The 16,479-nt window shown below is 39.9% G+C and overlaps 1 protein-coding gene across 1 annotated transcript in view; it reads right to left on the minus strand.

The window, feature by feature from the left end:
- Txnrd3 (thioredoxin reductase 3) overlaps nucleotides 1-16,479 on the minus strand; it is a 42,916-nt gene that overhangs the window by 14,765 nt on the left and 11,672 nt on the right. Inside the window, exons 8-11 of the mRNA XM_063237582.1 lie at nucleotides 13,920-14,062; nucleotides 11,989-12,104; nucleotides 10,982-11,207; nucleotides 9,897-9,989 (exon numbers count right to left, since the gene is read on the minus strand). Coding sequence (XP_063093652.1) covers nucleotides 9,897-9,989; nucleotides 10,982-11,207; nucleotides 11,989-12,104; nucleotides 13,920-14,062 — 578 coding nt within the window. The remainder of the gene's footprint in view (nucleotides 1-9,896; nucleotides 9,990-10,981; nucleotides 11,208-11,988; nucleotides 12,105-13,919; nucleotides 14,063-16,479) is intronic.

Consider the following 16,479-nt stretch of genomic DNA (forward strand, 5'->3'; position numbering starts at 1 on the left):
CTGGTTAAAGTTTTTTTTTTTTTTTTTAATTTAAGAGGAAAAAGAGAAAAACACAAAACAAACCAAAGCGGCGTAAGGGTACACGCAATACAGAACTACAAAACAAAACAAAACAAAACAAAACAAAAAACCATAACAGTAAGAAATTACCTGCTAGTAGATTACACACTATTTTCTTGAAAATAGTTCCTCAAATCACAGTATCAAAGAACACAAGGTGGACATTCAAACAGGGAGACTGCAAACAGCTGTGTTCAATGTTCCAAAAACATTGATAAAGTCAGCTATTTAACACCCCCAAACACACTTGCTGTTATATCCGTTAGAGCTCCTTTTCTTTTTTTTTTTTTTCCCTCTCTTTTTTACAACAAAATTTACACATCTTGGATTTTATTACTCCTTAGTGCTTATTACTTTCTTTGGGGGGGGGAAGAATACAGTCAAATATGGCAAAACAAAGCTGTCAGTCAATACCAAGGATAGACGTAGCACATGGTGTAGAACAGAGTACAAGTTTATCAACAATGGTTATCAACGTTGTCCCTTGTTTCCTTAAAAAGAATTGTCTATCTTATTAGATATTATAAAGTTGGACAAAACAGTAGAGAACAAGACCAATAAAACTTAGGCGTTGTAAACATTACAGGACTTCCAAAGAAGACAATAGTCAAACCAGAATGGGTATCTTAGTGAATCTTATTGTCTTCAAAGTAGTTGCCTATGTCTTCAAACTTGATACTATCATATAGAATGGAACAGAGTCTAATCAGTCAAAACAAGATCGTGGGAGTACTACAGGACTTCAAAACAAGTTAATAGGAAATCGAAAAGAGTTACTATTTATATATCCTAATTTTTTTGAATTTTTTCTTTAATTAAGACAAACATAAGAAATGACTAAATAATTTTTTTTGAAACAATAAGGGGGAGATTGAGATAAAACAGGACATAACAATATAACAATAGAGGTCATAGCATGACTGTTTCAATAACCTAGTACTTCACCACCTTATAACCTGACTTAATAGTAGTTACCATAGTGTCTTTTTCCTTGAAATATTTGGGTAAAACTTCATATACTCTAGCTTCAAATATTTTCATATCAAGAAGCCCAGAATAAAGCCTTTCTAATTAATGAGTGAAAACTTTATAAGGCTTCAAGGCCACCTAATGGGGAATCATGATTACCACATATTTTTATATATTTGAATCATTACTTACATTAGGGAAACTATTCGGTATTCACACATGCGAGATTGATTTATTTCACTTATGAGTATGGTCTCAAGCTGTGCCCATTTATTGATAAATATCTCAATGTGATCCTTCTTTATAGCTGAATAATACTCCATTGTATAGAAATACCACAACTTTTTTATCCATTCCTCAGTTGATGGGCACTTGGGTTGTTTCCAAGATCTGGCGATTACAAATTGTGCTGCTATAAACATAGGTGCACATATATCACTGTGGTATGATGCTTTCAGTTCTTCTGGGAATATGCCTAGAAGTGGAATAGCTGGAATAAATGGGATTTCCAGTCCCAACTTTTTGAGAAATCTCCAGACAGATCTCCACAAAGGCTGTACCAGTCTACACTCCCACCAGCAGTGCAGGAGAGTTCCTTTTTCCCCACAGCCTCTCCAGCATTTGTTGTCGGTTTTCTTGATCCTGGCCATTCTTTCAGGAGTGAGATGGTATCTCAGTGTGGTTTTAATTTGCATTTCTCTAATGACCAATGATGATGAGCATTTTTTCATGTATTTATTTGCCATTTGCATTTCTTCATCTGAGAATTGCATATTCATCTCAGATGCCCATTTTTGGATTGGATCTTTGAATGTCGGAGGTCTGAGTTTCTTTAATTCTTTATATGTTTTAGACAAGAGGCCCTTGTCTGAGAGAGAGTTCACTAAAATCTTTTCCCAGTTTGTGGGTTTTCTTTTCACTATGCTGGAGATTTCTTTTGACATGCAGAAACTTTTTAATAAGAAGTGGTCCCAGTTATTGATTCTGGGAAGTATTTCCCGTGCGGTTTGAGTCCTGTTCATGAATTCTTTACCTACTCCTATGTCTCCAAGGTTTCTACCTATTTTGTCTTCCAATAGATTTAGTGTTTCTGTTTTAATATTCAGATCTTTGACCCATTTAGATTTTAATTTAGTACATGGTGATAGACATGGGTCTAGCTTTAGTTTTCGGCAAATGGAGAGCCAGTTTTTCCAGCACCATTTATTAAAGAGACTGTCGTTCTTCCAGTGAACCTGCTTGGCTCCTGTATCAAAAATAAGGTGGTTGAGTGTGTTCGTAGTTGTGGTTGTATCTTCTAATCTATTCCACTGATCTTCAGCTCTGTTTTGATTCCAATACCATGTTGATTTTACTACTGTTGCTTTGTAGTATAACTTCAAGTCAGGGATTGTGATGCCTCCTGCTTTGTCTTTGCTGCTTAGAATTGCCTTTGCGATTCTAGGTCTCTTCTGGTTCCAGATGAAATTTAGGAGTGATTTCTCTAGATCTATAAGGTATGTTGATGGTATTTCTATTGGGATTGCATTGAATCTGTATAACAGTTTTGGGAGAATGGCCATTTTCACAATGTTTGTTCTTCCTATCCATGAGCAAGGGATGTCTTTCCATTTTCTGAGATCATCTTCAATTTCCTTTTTCAGTGTATTATAATTTTCACTGTATAAGTCTTTCACTTCTTTCGTAAGAGTAATTCCTAAATATTTCATTTTTTTGCTTGCTAATGTGAATAGTCCAGTTTCTCTTATTTCCCTCTGTAATTTTGTTGTTCGTGTATAGGAATGCTATTGATTTCTGAGTATTGATTTTGTATCCAGCCACATTACTGAATTTATTTATTGTATCTAAGAGTATTTCAATGGAGTTTAGGGGGTCTTCTATGTAGAGTATCATGTCATCTGCAAACAATGATAATTTAACTTCTTCTTTTCCTATCTTTACCCCTTTTATTTCTCTTTCTTGCCTAATTGCTCTGGCTAGTACTTCCAGTACTATATTAAATAGGAGTGGTGATAAAGGACATCCTTGTCTTGTACCCGATTTTAAAGTAAAGGCTTTCAATTTTTGGCCATTTAGTATGATTCTGGCTGTTGGTTTGTCATAAATGGCCTTTATTATATTGAGGTAAAGACCATTTATTCCAATTTTCTGTAAAGTTCTTATCATGAATAAGTGTTGGACCTTATCGAAGGCTTTTTCTGCATCTATAGAGATGATCATGTGATTCTTATTTTTGGCTTTATTGATATGGTGGTTTACATTTATTGATTTGCGTATGTTGAACCATCCTTGCATTCCTGGGATGAATCCCACCTGGTCATGGTGTATAATCTTCTTGATGATTTGCTGGATCCTATTTGCCAATATTTTATTGAGGATTTTTGCATCTGTGTTCATTAGGGAGATCGGTCTATAGTTCTCTTTTATAGTTGGGTCTTTCTCAGGTTTTGGTACTAGAGTAATATTTGCTTCCAGGAATGACTTAGGAAGGATTGCTTCCCTTTCAATTTCATTGAATAGTTTGAGGAGTGTCGGCATTAGGTCTTCTTTATATTTCTTGTAGAATTCTGCAGTGAATCCATCTGGGCCTGGGCTCTTCTTGGTGGGCAAGGACCCAATTACATTCTCAATTTCATTAGCAGAGATTGGGTTATTCAACAGTTTTATATCCTCTTGATCTAGCTTTGGTACTTCATATGCTTCTAAGAATCTGTCTATTTCTTCTGTGTTATCAAACTTTTGAGAGTAGAGGTTTTCGAAATAGGTGTTGATGATCCTCTGTATTTCTATTGGGTCTGTAGTGATTTCTCCTTTTTCATTTCTTATTGCATGAATTTGAGCTTTTTCTTTCCTTTTTTTAATAAGGTTGGCTAGGGGCTTATCGATTTTATTTATTCTTTCAAAGAACCAACTCTTTGATTCGTTGATTCTTTGGATTGTTTTCTTAGTCTCTATTGCATTGATTTCTGCTCTGATTCTTATAATTTCCTCTCTTCTTTTGGCTTTGGGCTTGACTTGCTCTTCTTTTTCTAGCTGTTTGAGGTGTAGCATCAAGTTATTTACTTGTATTCGTTCTGTTTTCCTGATGTGGGAACTCAGTGCAATAAATTTTCCTCTCAGAACGGCTTTCATTGCATCCCACAGATTCCGGTAAGTTGTATCTGCATTTTCATTTTCTTTTAGGTATTGTTTAATTTCTTCTTTAATTTCTTCTGTGACCCACTGATTACTCAAGAGTGTGTTATTTAGTTTCCATGTGTTTGCGGAATTTTTGCAGTATCCTTTGTCATTAATTTCTAATTTCAGAGCGCTATGATCCGATAATATGCAAGGGATGATTTCAACTCTTTTGCATTTGCTTAAATATGTTCTGTGAGCTAATATATGGTCTATTTTAGAAAATGATCCATGTACTGCTGAGAAGAATGTGTATTCTGATGTTGTTGGGTGGAACATTCTGTATATGTCTATCAAACCCATTTGTTCACAGGTGTGATTCAGTTCTGTTATTTCTTTGCTCATTTTCTGTCTGGTTGATCTGTCCCTTGGTGTCAGTGGTGTATTAAGGTCTCCTGTTACAATTGTGTTACTGATAATTTGAGTTTTCATTTCTGTTAATAATTGTTTTATATAACTGGGTGCTCTGGAGTTTGGTGCGTATATATTTAAGATAGTTATCTCTTCCTCTTGGAGTTTTCCCCTTACGAGTATGTAGTGACCTTCTTTGTCCTTTATGGTCATTGTTGGTTTAAAGTTCACATTGTCTGCAAACAGAATGGCTACTCCTGCCTTTTTTTGGATTCCTGCTGCATGAAGAATTGTTTTCCATCCTTTGACTTTCAGTCTGTGAGTATCTTTCTGGGTTAGATGGGTTTCCTGTAAACAGCATATGGTTGGATTTTGTTTCTTGATCCATTCTGCTAGTCTGTTTCTTTTGATTGGTGCATTGAGACCATTTACATTAATGGTTATTACTGTTAAATGCTGGTTAATTGTAGGAATGTTATCTCTCTGCTGTTGCATCTTTATCTTTCGGTTCTGTTTAATTATTTGCTTTGCTTAGTGGTTTTTTCCTTTGTGTATCTAAACTGTCTTTCAATATTTTTTGCAGGGTTGGTTTGGTGTTCATGAAGTTCTTCAGCTGTTCTTTGTCATGGAAGTATCGTATTGCACCATCTATTTTGAATGATAGTTTTGCAGGATATATCAGTCTTGGTTGGAAATCATTTTGCTTTAGGATCTGGAATACTTCACTCCATGCTCTTCTTGACTTTATCGTTTGTGCTGAGAAGTCTGCTGTGATTCTGATAGGTTTTCCTTTATAAGTGATTTGTCTTTTCTCTCTGACAGCTTTTAATAATCTATTCTTGTGTTGGATTTCTGGGATGGTGACTATTATATGTCTGGGTGTAGTTTTATTTTGGTTATGACTGTTTGGAGTTCTATATGCTTCACTGATCCTGATGTCAGTTTCTGATCTCATGCTTGGGAAATTTTCAGCTATTACTTCTCTAAATATCCTCCTGACATCCTTCATGTTGTCTCCCTCTCTTTCATTAATCCCTATCATTCTTATGTTATTCTTCTTTGCATCGTCTTGCAGTTGTTGAATTGTTGTTTCCTGGTTCCTTGTTATTTTCAAAAGATCTTTCCTTTCCTGTTCACTAGCTGCAATCCTGTCTTCAAGGTCTGAAATTCTATCTTCACTTTCATTAAGGCGGTTTTTACAACTTTCAGTGGAGTTTTTTATTTCCTGTATATCTCTGTGCATCTGCATTATGTATTCTGTTTGTTTCTTATATTGCTCGTCTAGGGATTCTATCTTTTTGTTTAGTTCCTCCAATTTTTTATCTGTGTTTTCTTTAGATATATTTAGAATCTCTTTCATTTCTTTTTTCATTTCTTCTTTTATCTGGGAGATTATTTCGAGTTTGAATTTCTTTAAAGCTTCCTGGAGTTGCTTGTCAATTTCAGTGGCTATTGTGTCCGATATATGAGGTGGATGGGATATATTTTCTTCTATATACATCGCTCCTAGGGTTTCTTGAGATGGGCTGGAGGTTTGAGGTTGTAATTTGGTCTTTCGTTTTGTCATTTTCCTATATTTCTGTGTTTCAAGTGTTACTTGAAAGCTTCCTCAGGATCTGTTGAAAATCCCCTTCTATGTTTGGAGGTACTGGGACTCTGGCGCCGCGCTACTCCAAGCCATTAGGCCTACAGAACCAGTGGCCCTCCTCTGCCTGCTCAGAACTCCGCAGTTCCAGACAAGCTGGGCCTCAGGGACACTGTGCGCCCACCTGCCCCTTGGAAGCTCCACAGTTCTTCAATCGCAGCCGGGTTAGGGTACTCACCACAGGTCGCAGTGCTTCAGGAACCTGTGGACCCTCCCTGGTTGCAGAGATATCCACAGTCCTCCAGACACGCAGAGAGGCCAGTGAGGGCACCCCAGGTCTGCCCAGTTCCTCCTCTGCAGACCTGTGGCCAGGCGCGGCAGCTAAACAGGCTGGGCTAGGCTGGTAGTGTGGGCCAGCCCACCTATTGGGAGCTCAGCAGGTCTCCAAATGAAGCCGGGAATGGGGAGGCTGATGTGGAAGCCTTAAACCCACCTCTCTCCTTCACTGCACCTGGAAGCCTGAGGGAACTCCAGCAGTCTGGGCGCAGAAATCCAGAGTCCTCCAGACACGCAGAGAGGCCAGTGAGGGCACGCCAGATCTGCCCAGCTCCTCCTCTGCAGACCTGTGGCCAGGCGCGGCAGCTAAACAGGCTGGGCTAGGCTGGTAGTGTGGGCCAGCCCACCTATTGGGAGCTCAGCAGGTCTCCAAATGAAGCCGGGAATGGGGAGGCTGATGTGGAAGCCTTAAACGCACCTCTCTCCTTCACTGCACCTGGAAGCCTGAGGGAACTCCAGCAGTCTGGGCGCAGAAATCCAGAGTCCTCCAGACACGCAGAGAGGCCAGTGAGGGCACCCCAGATCTGCCCAGCTCCTCCTCTGCAGACCTATGGCCAGGTGCGGCTGCTAAACAGGCTGGGCTAGGCTGGTTGTGTGGGCCAGCCCACCTATCGGGAGCTCAGCAGGTCTCCAAATGAAGCTTGGAATGGGGAGGCTAATGTGGAAGCCTCAAACCCACCTCTCTCCTTCACTGCACCTGGAAGCCTGAGGGAACTCCAGCAGTCTGGGCGCAGAAATCCAGAGTCCTCCAGACACGCAGAGAGGCCAGTGAGGGCACCCCAGATCTGCCCAGCTCCTCCTCTGCAGACCTGTGGCCAGGCGCGGCAGCTAAACAGGCTGGGCTAGGCTGGTAGTGTGGGCCAGCCCACCTATCGGGAGCTCAGCAGGTCTCCAAATGAAGCCGGGAATGGGGAGGCTGGTGTGGAAGCCTTAAACCCACCTCTCTCCTTCACTGCACCTGGAAGCCTGAGGGAACTCCAGCAGTCTGGGCGCAGAAATCCAGAGTCCTCCAGACACGCAGAGAGGCCAGTGAGGGCACCCCAGATCTGCCCAGCTCCTCCTCTGCAGACCTGTGGCCAGGCGCGGCAGCTAAACAGGCTGGGCTAGGCTGGTAGTGTGGGCCAGCCCACCTATTGGGAGCTCAGCAGGTCTCCAAAAAATCTCTGGTTAAAGTTAAAGAAATTCCCAATGCTTGTGACAGTATGGATGAATCCTGAAAACATCAAGCTGAACAGAAGAAGCCAAACACTGAAGCGTGCAGACTGTCCGATAACACGTACACGAGGGTGAGCATGGGCACAACCAGTCCATGGTGGCAGAATCAGAACAGGATGCTCCAGGCTGGAGACTGGGAGGGGCAAAGGAGAGATGCTGCCGCCCCGAAGACAGTGTGGGTTGTGTGAAGATGTGTGTTTGTCTGGACCTGTTGATCCGTATGTCTGAAACTGATGCACTTAATACTTGGAAATTATTCCTCATTGCAAAAATAAATAATTTGAGAAGTTAGATATTAACTTTATAGTGATGTATTTGAAGACAGGCGAAATAGACTAACTTCTAGAAAAATATTTTAATCAAAAGTAACACACACAAAATAGAAAACCTGAAAGCTCCTTTGATCATGAGAGAAGCTGAATCATTTTTCAAATACATTCTCACAGAAAACTAGGCCTAGGTGGTTACATCACTCAGTTCTAACAAACCAAAAGATGAACTGTAACACAGCACATATATGCCAGAGAATAGAACAGAAGAAACATAATCCTAGCTTCCTTTATGAGCAAGAACAACCTTGATACTTACGCCTGAAGAGTTCAATGTGTGAAAAGAGAATTATGAGCCAATATGATTCATAAATATAGATATAAAAAAACTAAATCTAACATAATCAAGTTGAATTTATACTAGGGATACAAAGTTGACTTAACATTAGACAATCAGTATGATTTAATGCATTGCTATAACGAAGAAATAATGGTCATCAATATCTGTAAAAAAAAACATGGTTACAATTGCACATACAACTCATAATTTTATAAGAAATGAAACAAAATAAATGAAAAACCACCTAACAAAAATCATAAAAGAATTTTCCTAAGTGGTCATGCACTAAAATCTTAGAGAAAACATCACTCTTTAATAATAAAAACACTTAAAACTTCCCTTCTGACACAGAACAAAACAAGATTGCTTATTATTGTCACTGTTTCTTACCACGATGCAGGAGGTCCTAGCTTAGGAAAGAAAAAGGAGAATTACAGTAGAAAGGAGGAGACAGAACTGTTATGATTTGCAAATAACATGAATATGCACAGAGGAAATCCAAAATAATCAATAGATAAATGATTAAGAGTTTAGCAAACTCTTGAATACTAAATGAAAGCACAAAAATCAATTTTTCTATACACCAGCAACAGTTAAAGACAGTATTTTTTTTAAAAACACCACTTGTAACTATTTATAAATACATAAGTATCCAGGAACAAATTCACAGAAGATGTTCTCTTCATCGCTACAGAGCAATAATTAATTTTGTGGGGAATTATAAATAAAAAAGACCTATGGGCAGATACACTATGCTCTCAGAATGGAAGCTCCGAGACTACAAAGAAGTCAGAAATTTCCAACCAGTCTATACATCATTGTAATTCTAATCAAAATCTCAACATTGTTGGTTTTTGTTTTTTGTTAAAACGTGCTTTTGATTCTCTATATTACATTTATTCTTTTAAGTAAAAAATTATATGTATAAAGAGTACATAAATGTATAGTTTCTGTCAGAACTATAATTACAAAAGAATTGCTGGTATCTAAATTATTCCACAGTCTATTCACACTATTTCAAGATTTTTGTGTTGTTTGTTTTTGAACAAAGAACAGTTGTAGCTGGGTGCAGTGTGCCTGCCAATGGGTCCCAGCAGCTCTGTAAGCTGATGTGGAGGAGCAAAAGTTCAAGGCCAGCCTGGGTGGTGGAATGAGGCCCTGTCTCAAAATAAAAAAAGGCGCAAGTGTACTCAGTGGTAAGAGTCCTGCCCTACTGTGAGACCCTGCATTCAATCCCTAATACCAAAAAAACAAATGCACTGTTTTTTAAACCTTAAAACATATTCAATACTTACTGCAAAAACTGAAATAAGCATACGTATAAAACATCCAATTCTGCAGAAGATGGCACCAATAACACCTAGATATGTGTGCTTCCAGAGTTTATTCTATATGTAGTTAAACATACAGTACATGAACTCCACTACAGTATTCCTCAGGTATCACTGAAAACCCAGTGTCAGCATCCAACCACTCGTGTGTTTTTATTTGCTCTTATAAAGTATCAAGACAATTCTGACACAATTTTTCTGTGTGATCTCTGCCCACTGGGAAGTATGTACAGCCACTTACTGCTTGTCAGATAGGTACTTACTGTGTTATATACATCTTCAATCATGTTTGATCCTTCTGTGGATTTAGCTGATACTTTCAGCTTCCCAGGTAAACCTTTCTCCAACTGTTGAATCTAATAAGGATAAAAATAATGTAATTGCTCCATCTGAGGTGACAAAAAACCAAATGGATCAAGGACCAAAGGGTGCACACACATGTGGGTGGATGTGTGTGCTTGCATGCATATGAGTGTGTGTATTTGTGTGTGGTGCAAATAGGTGTTGAGGGCTTTGGACCTCGCAGAGGGAGAGAAGAGGATTTGGAGGTAGAACGGAATAAAATGATTGGCTGGGACGGGAGGCTGAATAAAAGGAGAAAGGAAGGAAGGCTTCCTAGTTTGTGTTAATACCTTGCACAGACTTTGTGCTGCTCACTGAGCGCTGAGATGGGATAGAAAGAACATCTGGGGAACACATCTACTAAGAAATACAGTTTCGCCTTTGTTGTGTTAAATTTGAAATGTTCACGAGGGACTGGAGTGGTGACAGCCAGGAAGCAGGAGTTAGGAATGAGCATGGAGTCCAGGAGAGACATCTGAGCAGGAGCTTGGATCTGAGCCCCAGTGCCTGCCCCTGCCTGGACATCCAGGGCAGAGACACTGGATTTCCTGAGTGGCAGCCTCCAGAGGGTGGAGAGACGGAACAGGAGACTAGAAGCGTGCAGTGTGCAGTGGAGCAAGAAAGTAGGAGAAGCATGTTGAGATTTGTTTTTGTAGAGGAGAAAAGAAAAATGGGGGAATTTGTGAGAAGGGAGCAGAGGAATTATTTAAGATTGAGACGTTCTAATGAGAAAAGGGAAAAGATGACAGCTGAGGATGGGATTTTCTTGAGAATGTGAAGAAAGGTCAGAGGAGGGGGGATGCAGCCTTCAAGAACAGCAAGGATACCGCCGGTGCCAGAGGCAGGAACAAAGGAGGCGGGTTCTGTATATGTGGGATGGGTAGGAGATCTTTAACACTGTTTGAGTACAAACTAGTTTACCTAATGCAGTGAGGCACACAGGGCAAAATTATCAATGAAAGAGTAAGAAAAAAAAAGAGGAATTCTGAATACCATTCAGACTTACCATCACAGGTATAAATTTTCTCAAGAACTTGACACCATGCTGTTCCATGTAAGAACCCACTTTCTCTGCCATCTCTCTATCAAAGCCACGAAGAAGGATGGAGCGCACCATTACTGTGACATCTAAGCCAAAGCCTGCAAGAAACCCTGCACATTCCAGAGCCACGTAAGATGCACCCACTACTAATGTTTTTCCGGGGCAGTATGGCAGGGAAAAAAGATCATCACTGAAAAACAAAGATGAAAACCAGATTACGTGGGCAAAGAAAATGAAATGAGCTGTCTCAGTTTCAGTGTATAATGATCTTTAGTTGCTAGAACTGCAGTTTAGTACAGCTGAAGAAACACTAAAAGCAGTCCCCTTGTAAGTTTGTCATTGAGTCTACTGTGGACAGAATACAGGAGGAAGTATAACTTTTACACAATCAACTGAGATCACAAGAAGAAAATTTTGTAAATAAAATTGGGTAGAAAACATCAGACTTCATTGATAAGAAAAGCAGCTGTTGGCGGTGTGTGGATGTGGTGCGTGTGCATGTGTGTGTTCTCCTGAACAGCAGCACGGGCAAAGACGTGCTGTGTTACTGTGAGCCTGCTCAGCAAGTTTGCAGGTCATTGTGTACAACTGTGCAATGTCTTCTGACCTTCTTGGGGGAAAACCTGGGAAATCTCAGGACTGAAGAGAGCTAGGCTGCACCTGACCACATTTCACCTTGATCCTTCACACTTGACCTTAAAGCTAATAGTTTTTACTCTCTTTGACCTCTACCCATGCCATTTCCAGCAACTATCTGGAAACAGGACATATTTTTATGCATAAATTTTACCCCTCTCATGATTTACTTAATTTTACTTTCTCTGTCTTATTACTTGAACTTTGTCACTTCCTACATTCCTATATACTTTTATTTATCATCACTTCACATCTTTTGTACAATAAGGGAGAAAATAAATGGAAATATAAACATAACTCATTGATTAAAGTTGAAACACTCTATTTAATCTTACCTAGTAATACAGTATTCTTTATCTCCTTGGATTCCTAAGTATCGTGGTCTTTCACCTGTTGCTATCACAAATTTTGCAGCAGTGTGAAAAGTGTCCTGTCCTTTTCTATTGGTTGCCTTAAAAAAAAAGAAAAGTAAACTTCTCTTATTCAGCAAACACTAAAGAGCATCAGACATTCTGGAAAAATAGTTACAATTATTTCAGGACTTCTCATTTGACAAGAAAAACAGCTGTGCAAAATTTCTTGCACAACATGATAAACATGCTGTTGGGTGTGGAGGTGCACACCTGTAATTCCAGCACTCAGGAGGCTGAGACAGAAGGATTGCTGAGAGTTTGAGGTCAGCCTGGGCTACAATGTGAGTTCAAGGCCAGCCTGAACTACATGGTGAAACCCTGTCTCAAAAAGGCAAATACAATAAAATAAAATTTTAAAAAATGTCCATAGAAAATAGAGATCTTTACCAAATAGTTTCCAATGTACTATGGTGGGGCAGAGGTAGCAGCCTGTCAAGGATGGCTTCACGGAAGGCATAGAGTTGAGAGAAGGGAGATGACTGGGGGAAGAATGGAGCCCGAATGAGAACACTGCACACATCTGCCCACAAGGATCTGGGGTCAGGGAACAGCAGTAGGTGGCCAGAAGTGATGGGAGGGCATGGTTGTATCATATATGAAAGGAAACAAGACAGACTAGAGCCAGATGTGAAGGCCTTCCCGTGTCAAACTAGAAATCCAGACTATGGGAAAGTGACAATAATTACTGCTAGTATTCTGTTGTTATATGAATAATTCAAAATACATTTTCATGTAAGTCACTCAAATACTGACAAAGGTGTCCAAATAAGTATGACCAGTAGGATGGAGAGTGGGCAGCCTGGAGAAGGGGCCTGCTTAAAGGACTCCAAAACAACAAACCAGTACACGCTGGGGACAGAGAAGAACTGATGTCCAAGCTTGAGCAATTGGACAGATATCACAGATGTCTTGGGCATCAGAGATGAGGCAGGGTGGGTGGGGCATGCCTGGGCTACTCAGCCATCTGTGCCAGGTGTGTTACAGTCTGAGAAATAAGACCAGCTCATAGTTCCACGGTGTTTCACAGGGGTGATGTTATTCAAACTGGCAGTGTGTGGCTGGAGCAGCCTACATGGACTCCTCACCTTCCTCAGCTGAGGAAACAGCCGATTACAGAATCACCTAAAACCTTGTCCAGATCATTGCACTTGGTATTACTAAGTATGAAATAAACTACATGCTAAGGACAATAGCTGTCTTTCATCACTCCAATTTAAAAAATGTTATCATCAAATGATCTGATTTTCCTTATGTACTGATTTCATAGTGTATAAAAATTATAAACATAAACACACTAATTCAGGTACAACTGTTATCAGTGCTTTTATAAACAATATGTATTAGAGTTTTGTTTTTGTCATTTTTGAGACAAGGTTTCACTATGTAGTTCAGGCTGGCTGGCAGTGATCCTCTTGCCTCAGATTCCTAAGTGCGGGGATTATAAGCATGTACCACTGAGCCCAGCTGTATTGGAGTTTTAATAAGGTCTCATTTAAAAAAAGAACTCTACTACTAAAATTTTGAATTGTTTTAGTCTTTTGAACATTGAGCCATCTAGTTAAAATATTTTCTTTTTTAAGATGCAAGTAAACTAAAGGCAAGCAACTTTAAGAATTCTTTAAAATGCAGTATCTTCAACTTAGCAGTCATCTAATAAATGAATTGGGGGAAAACATACATGTCTGTGCAGTTATGTGTGCTATGAACACACACGTGCACATGCTGACCCTGTATGTGCTGCACGTACACGTGTACACATGCTAGCTACTGTCCTTGGCAACATGGAATTGTAGTTTCAAAGAAAAATCATAGTTAGGAAAGATAATGACCAAGACATGAAACCCAGACAGTACCTTTATTTTATGCTGCTCCACAAATTCTCCATAGGAGTTGACATAGGTCACCCCTTTCTCTCGCAAGGACACCCTGTAGCCCCAGTTCAGACTGCTGATGTGGTTCTGAATTGCTTCTACCATGGTCTCCCAGTTGTGCTTCACTGAACAGAAATGAGCAGGAAGATGTGTGGAGTGAGTGCTACTTGTGGTGGCAGGTTACACACAGTCACAGTAACACACGTGAGCCTCACTACCTGCTGCATTGAAGACCAAGGCGTGGTCAGGCCGGGTGGCACGTGCCTGTAACCCCAGCACTCTTCGACGCTGTGGAACGAGGACTGCAAGTTTGAGACCAGCCTGGGCAACCTGCTGACTGAGTGAGACCCTGCCTCAAAACAGAAATGTTTTTAGAAAGGGCTGGAGATGTAGCTCAAATGTGAAGGCCCTCAGTTCAAGCCTGAGCACCAAAAAAGAGAAAACATCCCCCCAAGGCATGGTCGTTTTCATTACCGTCTTTAATCTGACTTTTCAGCTTGTGATGCCGATGAGTAAGCCATGTCTTGGTTTGTAACATTTCTTCTAAAAGCAATGAACCTAACTGAACTCATGAATTATATTTTAGTTTAATCTCTTGTGTCCTCTAGGCACATCCGGTATAACTGGGTATAGGTTTTCAGATGGGGTACCTGTCTTTCTATGCATCCCCTTTGCACTCTGCTTTGGTGCAAGACCACCCGCCTGAGCCTGCATTTAACGCCAAGAGCCCGCGCTCTGACTAAACACAGGTTCTGCCATTTCCCCATCATGCCACAGCACATACGCTGCTAACTGCATGAGCGTATGGGAGATGCTCATCTGTCCTTGTGGGAACCCAGCTCCAGTAATCGGGGCCACCATGCTGTAGAGGAGGACACTACTGTAGAGAAGAGGTGACAGCAGCCTAGAGTTCTGGGATCTCTACCGGTACAGTTTTCTGTTTTCAGACTATTATTTTGGCCTTAAAAAATAAAGGTGAACTTTCTAATTTTTTTCTAAGTTTAAATGACACAGGAAGAGTTTATTCCTTGGAGATTTGAGAACATGGACTTGTAAAGTCATGGTGTCTTTTGGGATGTTAGTCGCTCTCAGACTCATTTCCTTTGATAAATTAAGCCACTCAAATTGTTCCTATTTTCCGAGAAGACATTTCTGTTCATTGAGATAGTTAAAATTAACAGCACTAGGGGCCAGGGAAATAGTTCAGTGGCAGAACACCTGTCCGGTGAGCACCAGGTTATGAGTTCAATCCCCAGTATCCAAAAAAATAATTAAAAAAATAATAAACTTAAAAAATTATCAACACTAATTTGTACAGCCACATTCAATGCTTTTTATGTTTTCCATGATTGCATTTATAAGATCTGTCCATTTTATTTGTTTTTTCAAACACCGCACTCTATTTTTTTTTCAGACAATGTCTTATTATGTAGCTCAGGTTGGTCTTGAACTTACTTTACAGTCCAGGCTGGCCTCAAAATGGTGGCTGCCTCAGCACCTAAGTGCTGGGATTACAGATGTTCGCCTCCATGACTAGATCATATACCACACTCTAGATTTTGTGGGGGAAGACTAGCTTGTGAATTTCTGGTTTTACTGTTCGCTTGCCTTTGCTTACACTTTGATGTTCCCTACTGTTCACTGCTGTTCCTTATATTTGTGTTTCCTCAATATACCTTCTACCATCTATTCAAAACTTTCTCATATATTTAAATTAACAAGAAATTTTAAAATCATCAACTAAAAATTTAACACACACACACACACACACACACACTTTTTTTTTGGTATCAAGGACCACACTTGACTTCACACTTGCCAGGCAGGTGCTTATGCTACTAAGCTAAACCCCCAGACCCCATAATTTTATATTTTCAACAATGATCGCTTTGGATGTTAGGTATCTGTGTATAAAAAACACACGGGAGAATTTTGCTTTTACCAAACCTGAGCCTCTGAGCCATTTCACTTTATTCTGATTTAATATTATCTTCGTAAATCATATAGCTGCTCTTATCTTCTGTTGCTATTATTTGGAATTACAATTTTATGCTGCTTCTCGTTTTACTTTTGCTTTACTATCTGTTCTCTGTACATTTTCCCTTTTCCTTTTAGCCTTCTATTGGTGGTTCTACATTCAACTTCTAATCTGGAAATTATTTATGTATTTTAAACCTGTTTTAACCTATATTTCTCTATCAAGAGTAGAAATATCTAAAGCATTCTCCTAAAGTGAGACTTCAGCATGAATTATTTCCTTTCTCTCACCTCCTACATTCTGCTCATTTTTTTTTTTTTTTTTAGTACGGGGGATTGAACCCACAACCTTGCGCTTGCCAGGCAGGTGCTTATGTTGTTAGGCTAAATCCCTGACCTCCTTTTTTCCCCTCCCCTAATCCCTTTTTGGTTCACTTCTGATCATTTACTGAGCCTATGCCTCAAAACTGCAATGCTCCAAACTCCAAGTTCCTCCTTCTTCTTCTTCTTCTGCATTTGGATGGTGCTGAGGATCGAACCCAGAGCCTTGCACATGCTAAGCAAG

This window comes from Cavia porcellus, unplaced genomic scaffold (genome assembly GCF_034190915.1).
Source record: "Cavia porcellus strain 051 isolate PalLab524CR breed Dunkin Hartley unplaced genomic scaffold, mCavPor4.1 scaffold_27, whole genome shotgun sequence".
Lineage (NCBI taxonomy): Eukaryota > Metazoa > Chordata > Mammalia > Rodentia > Caviidae > Cavia > Cavia porcellus.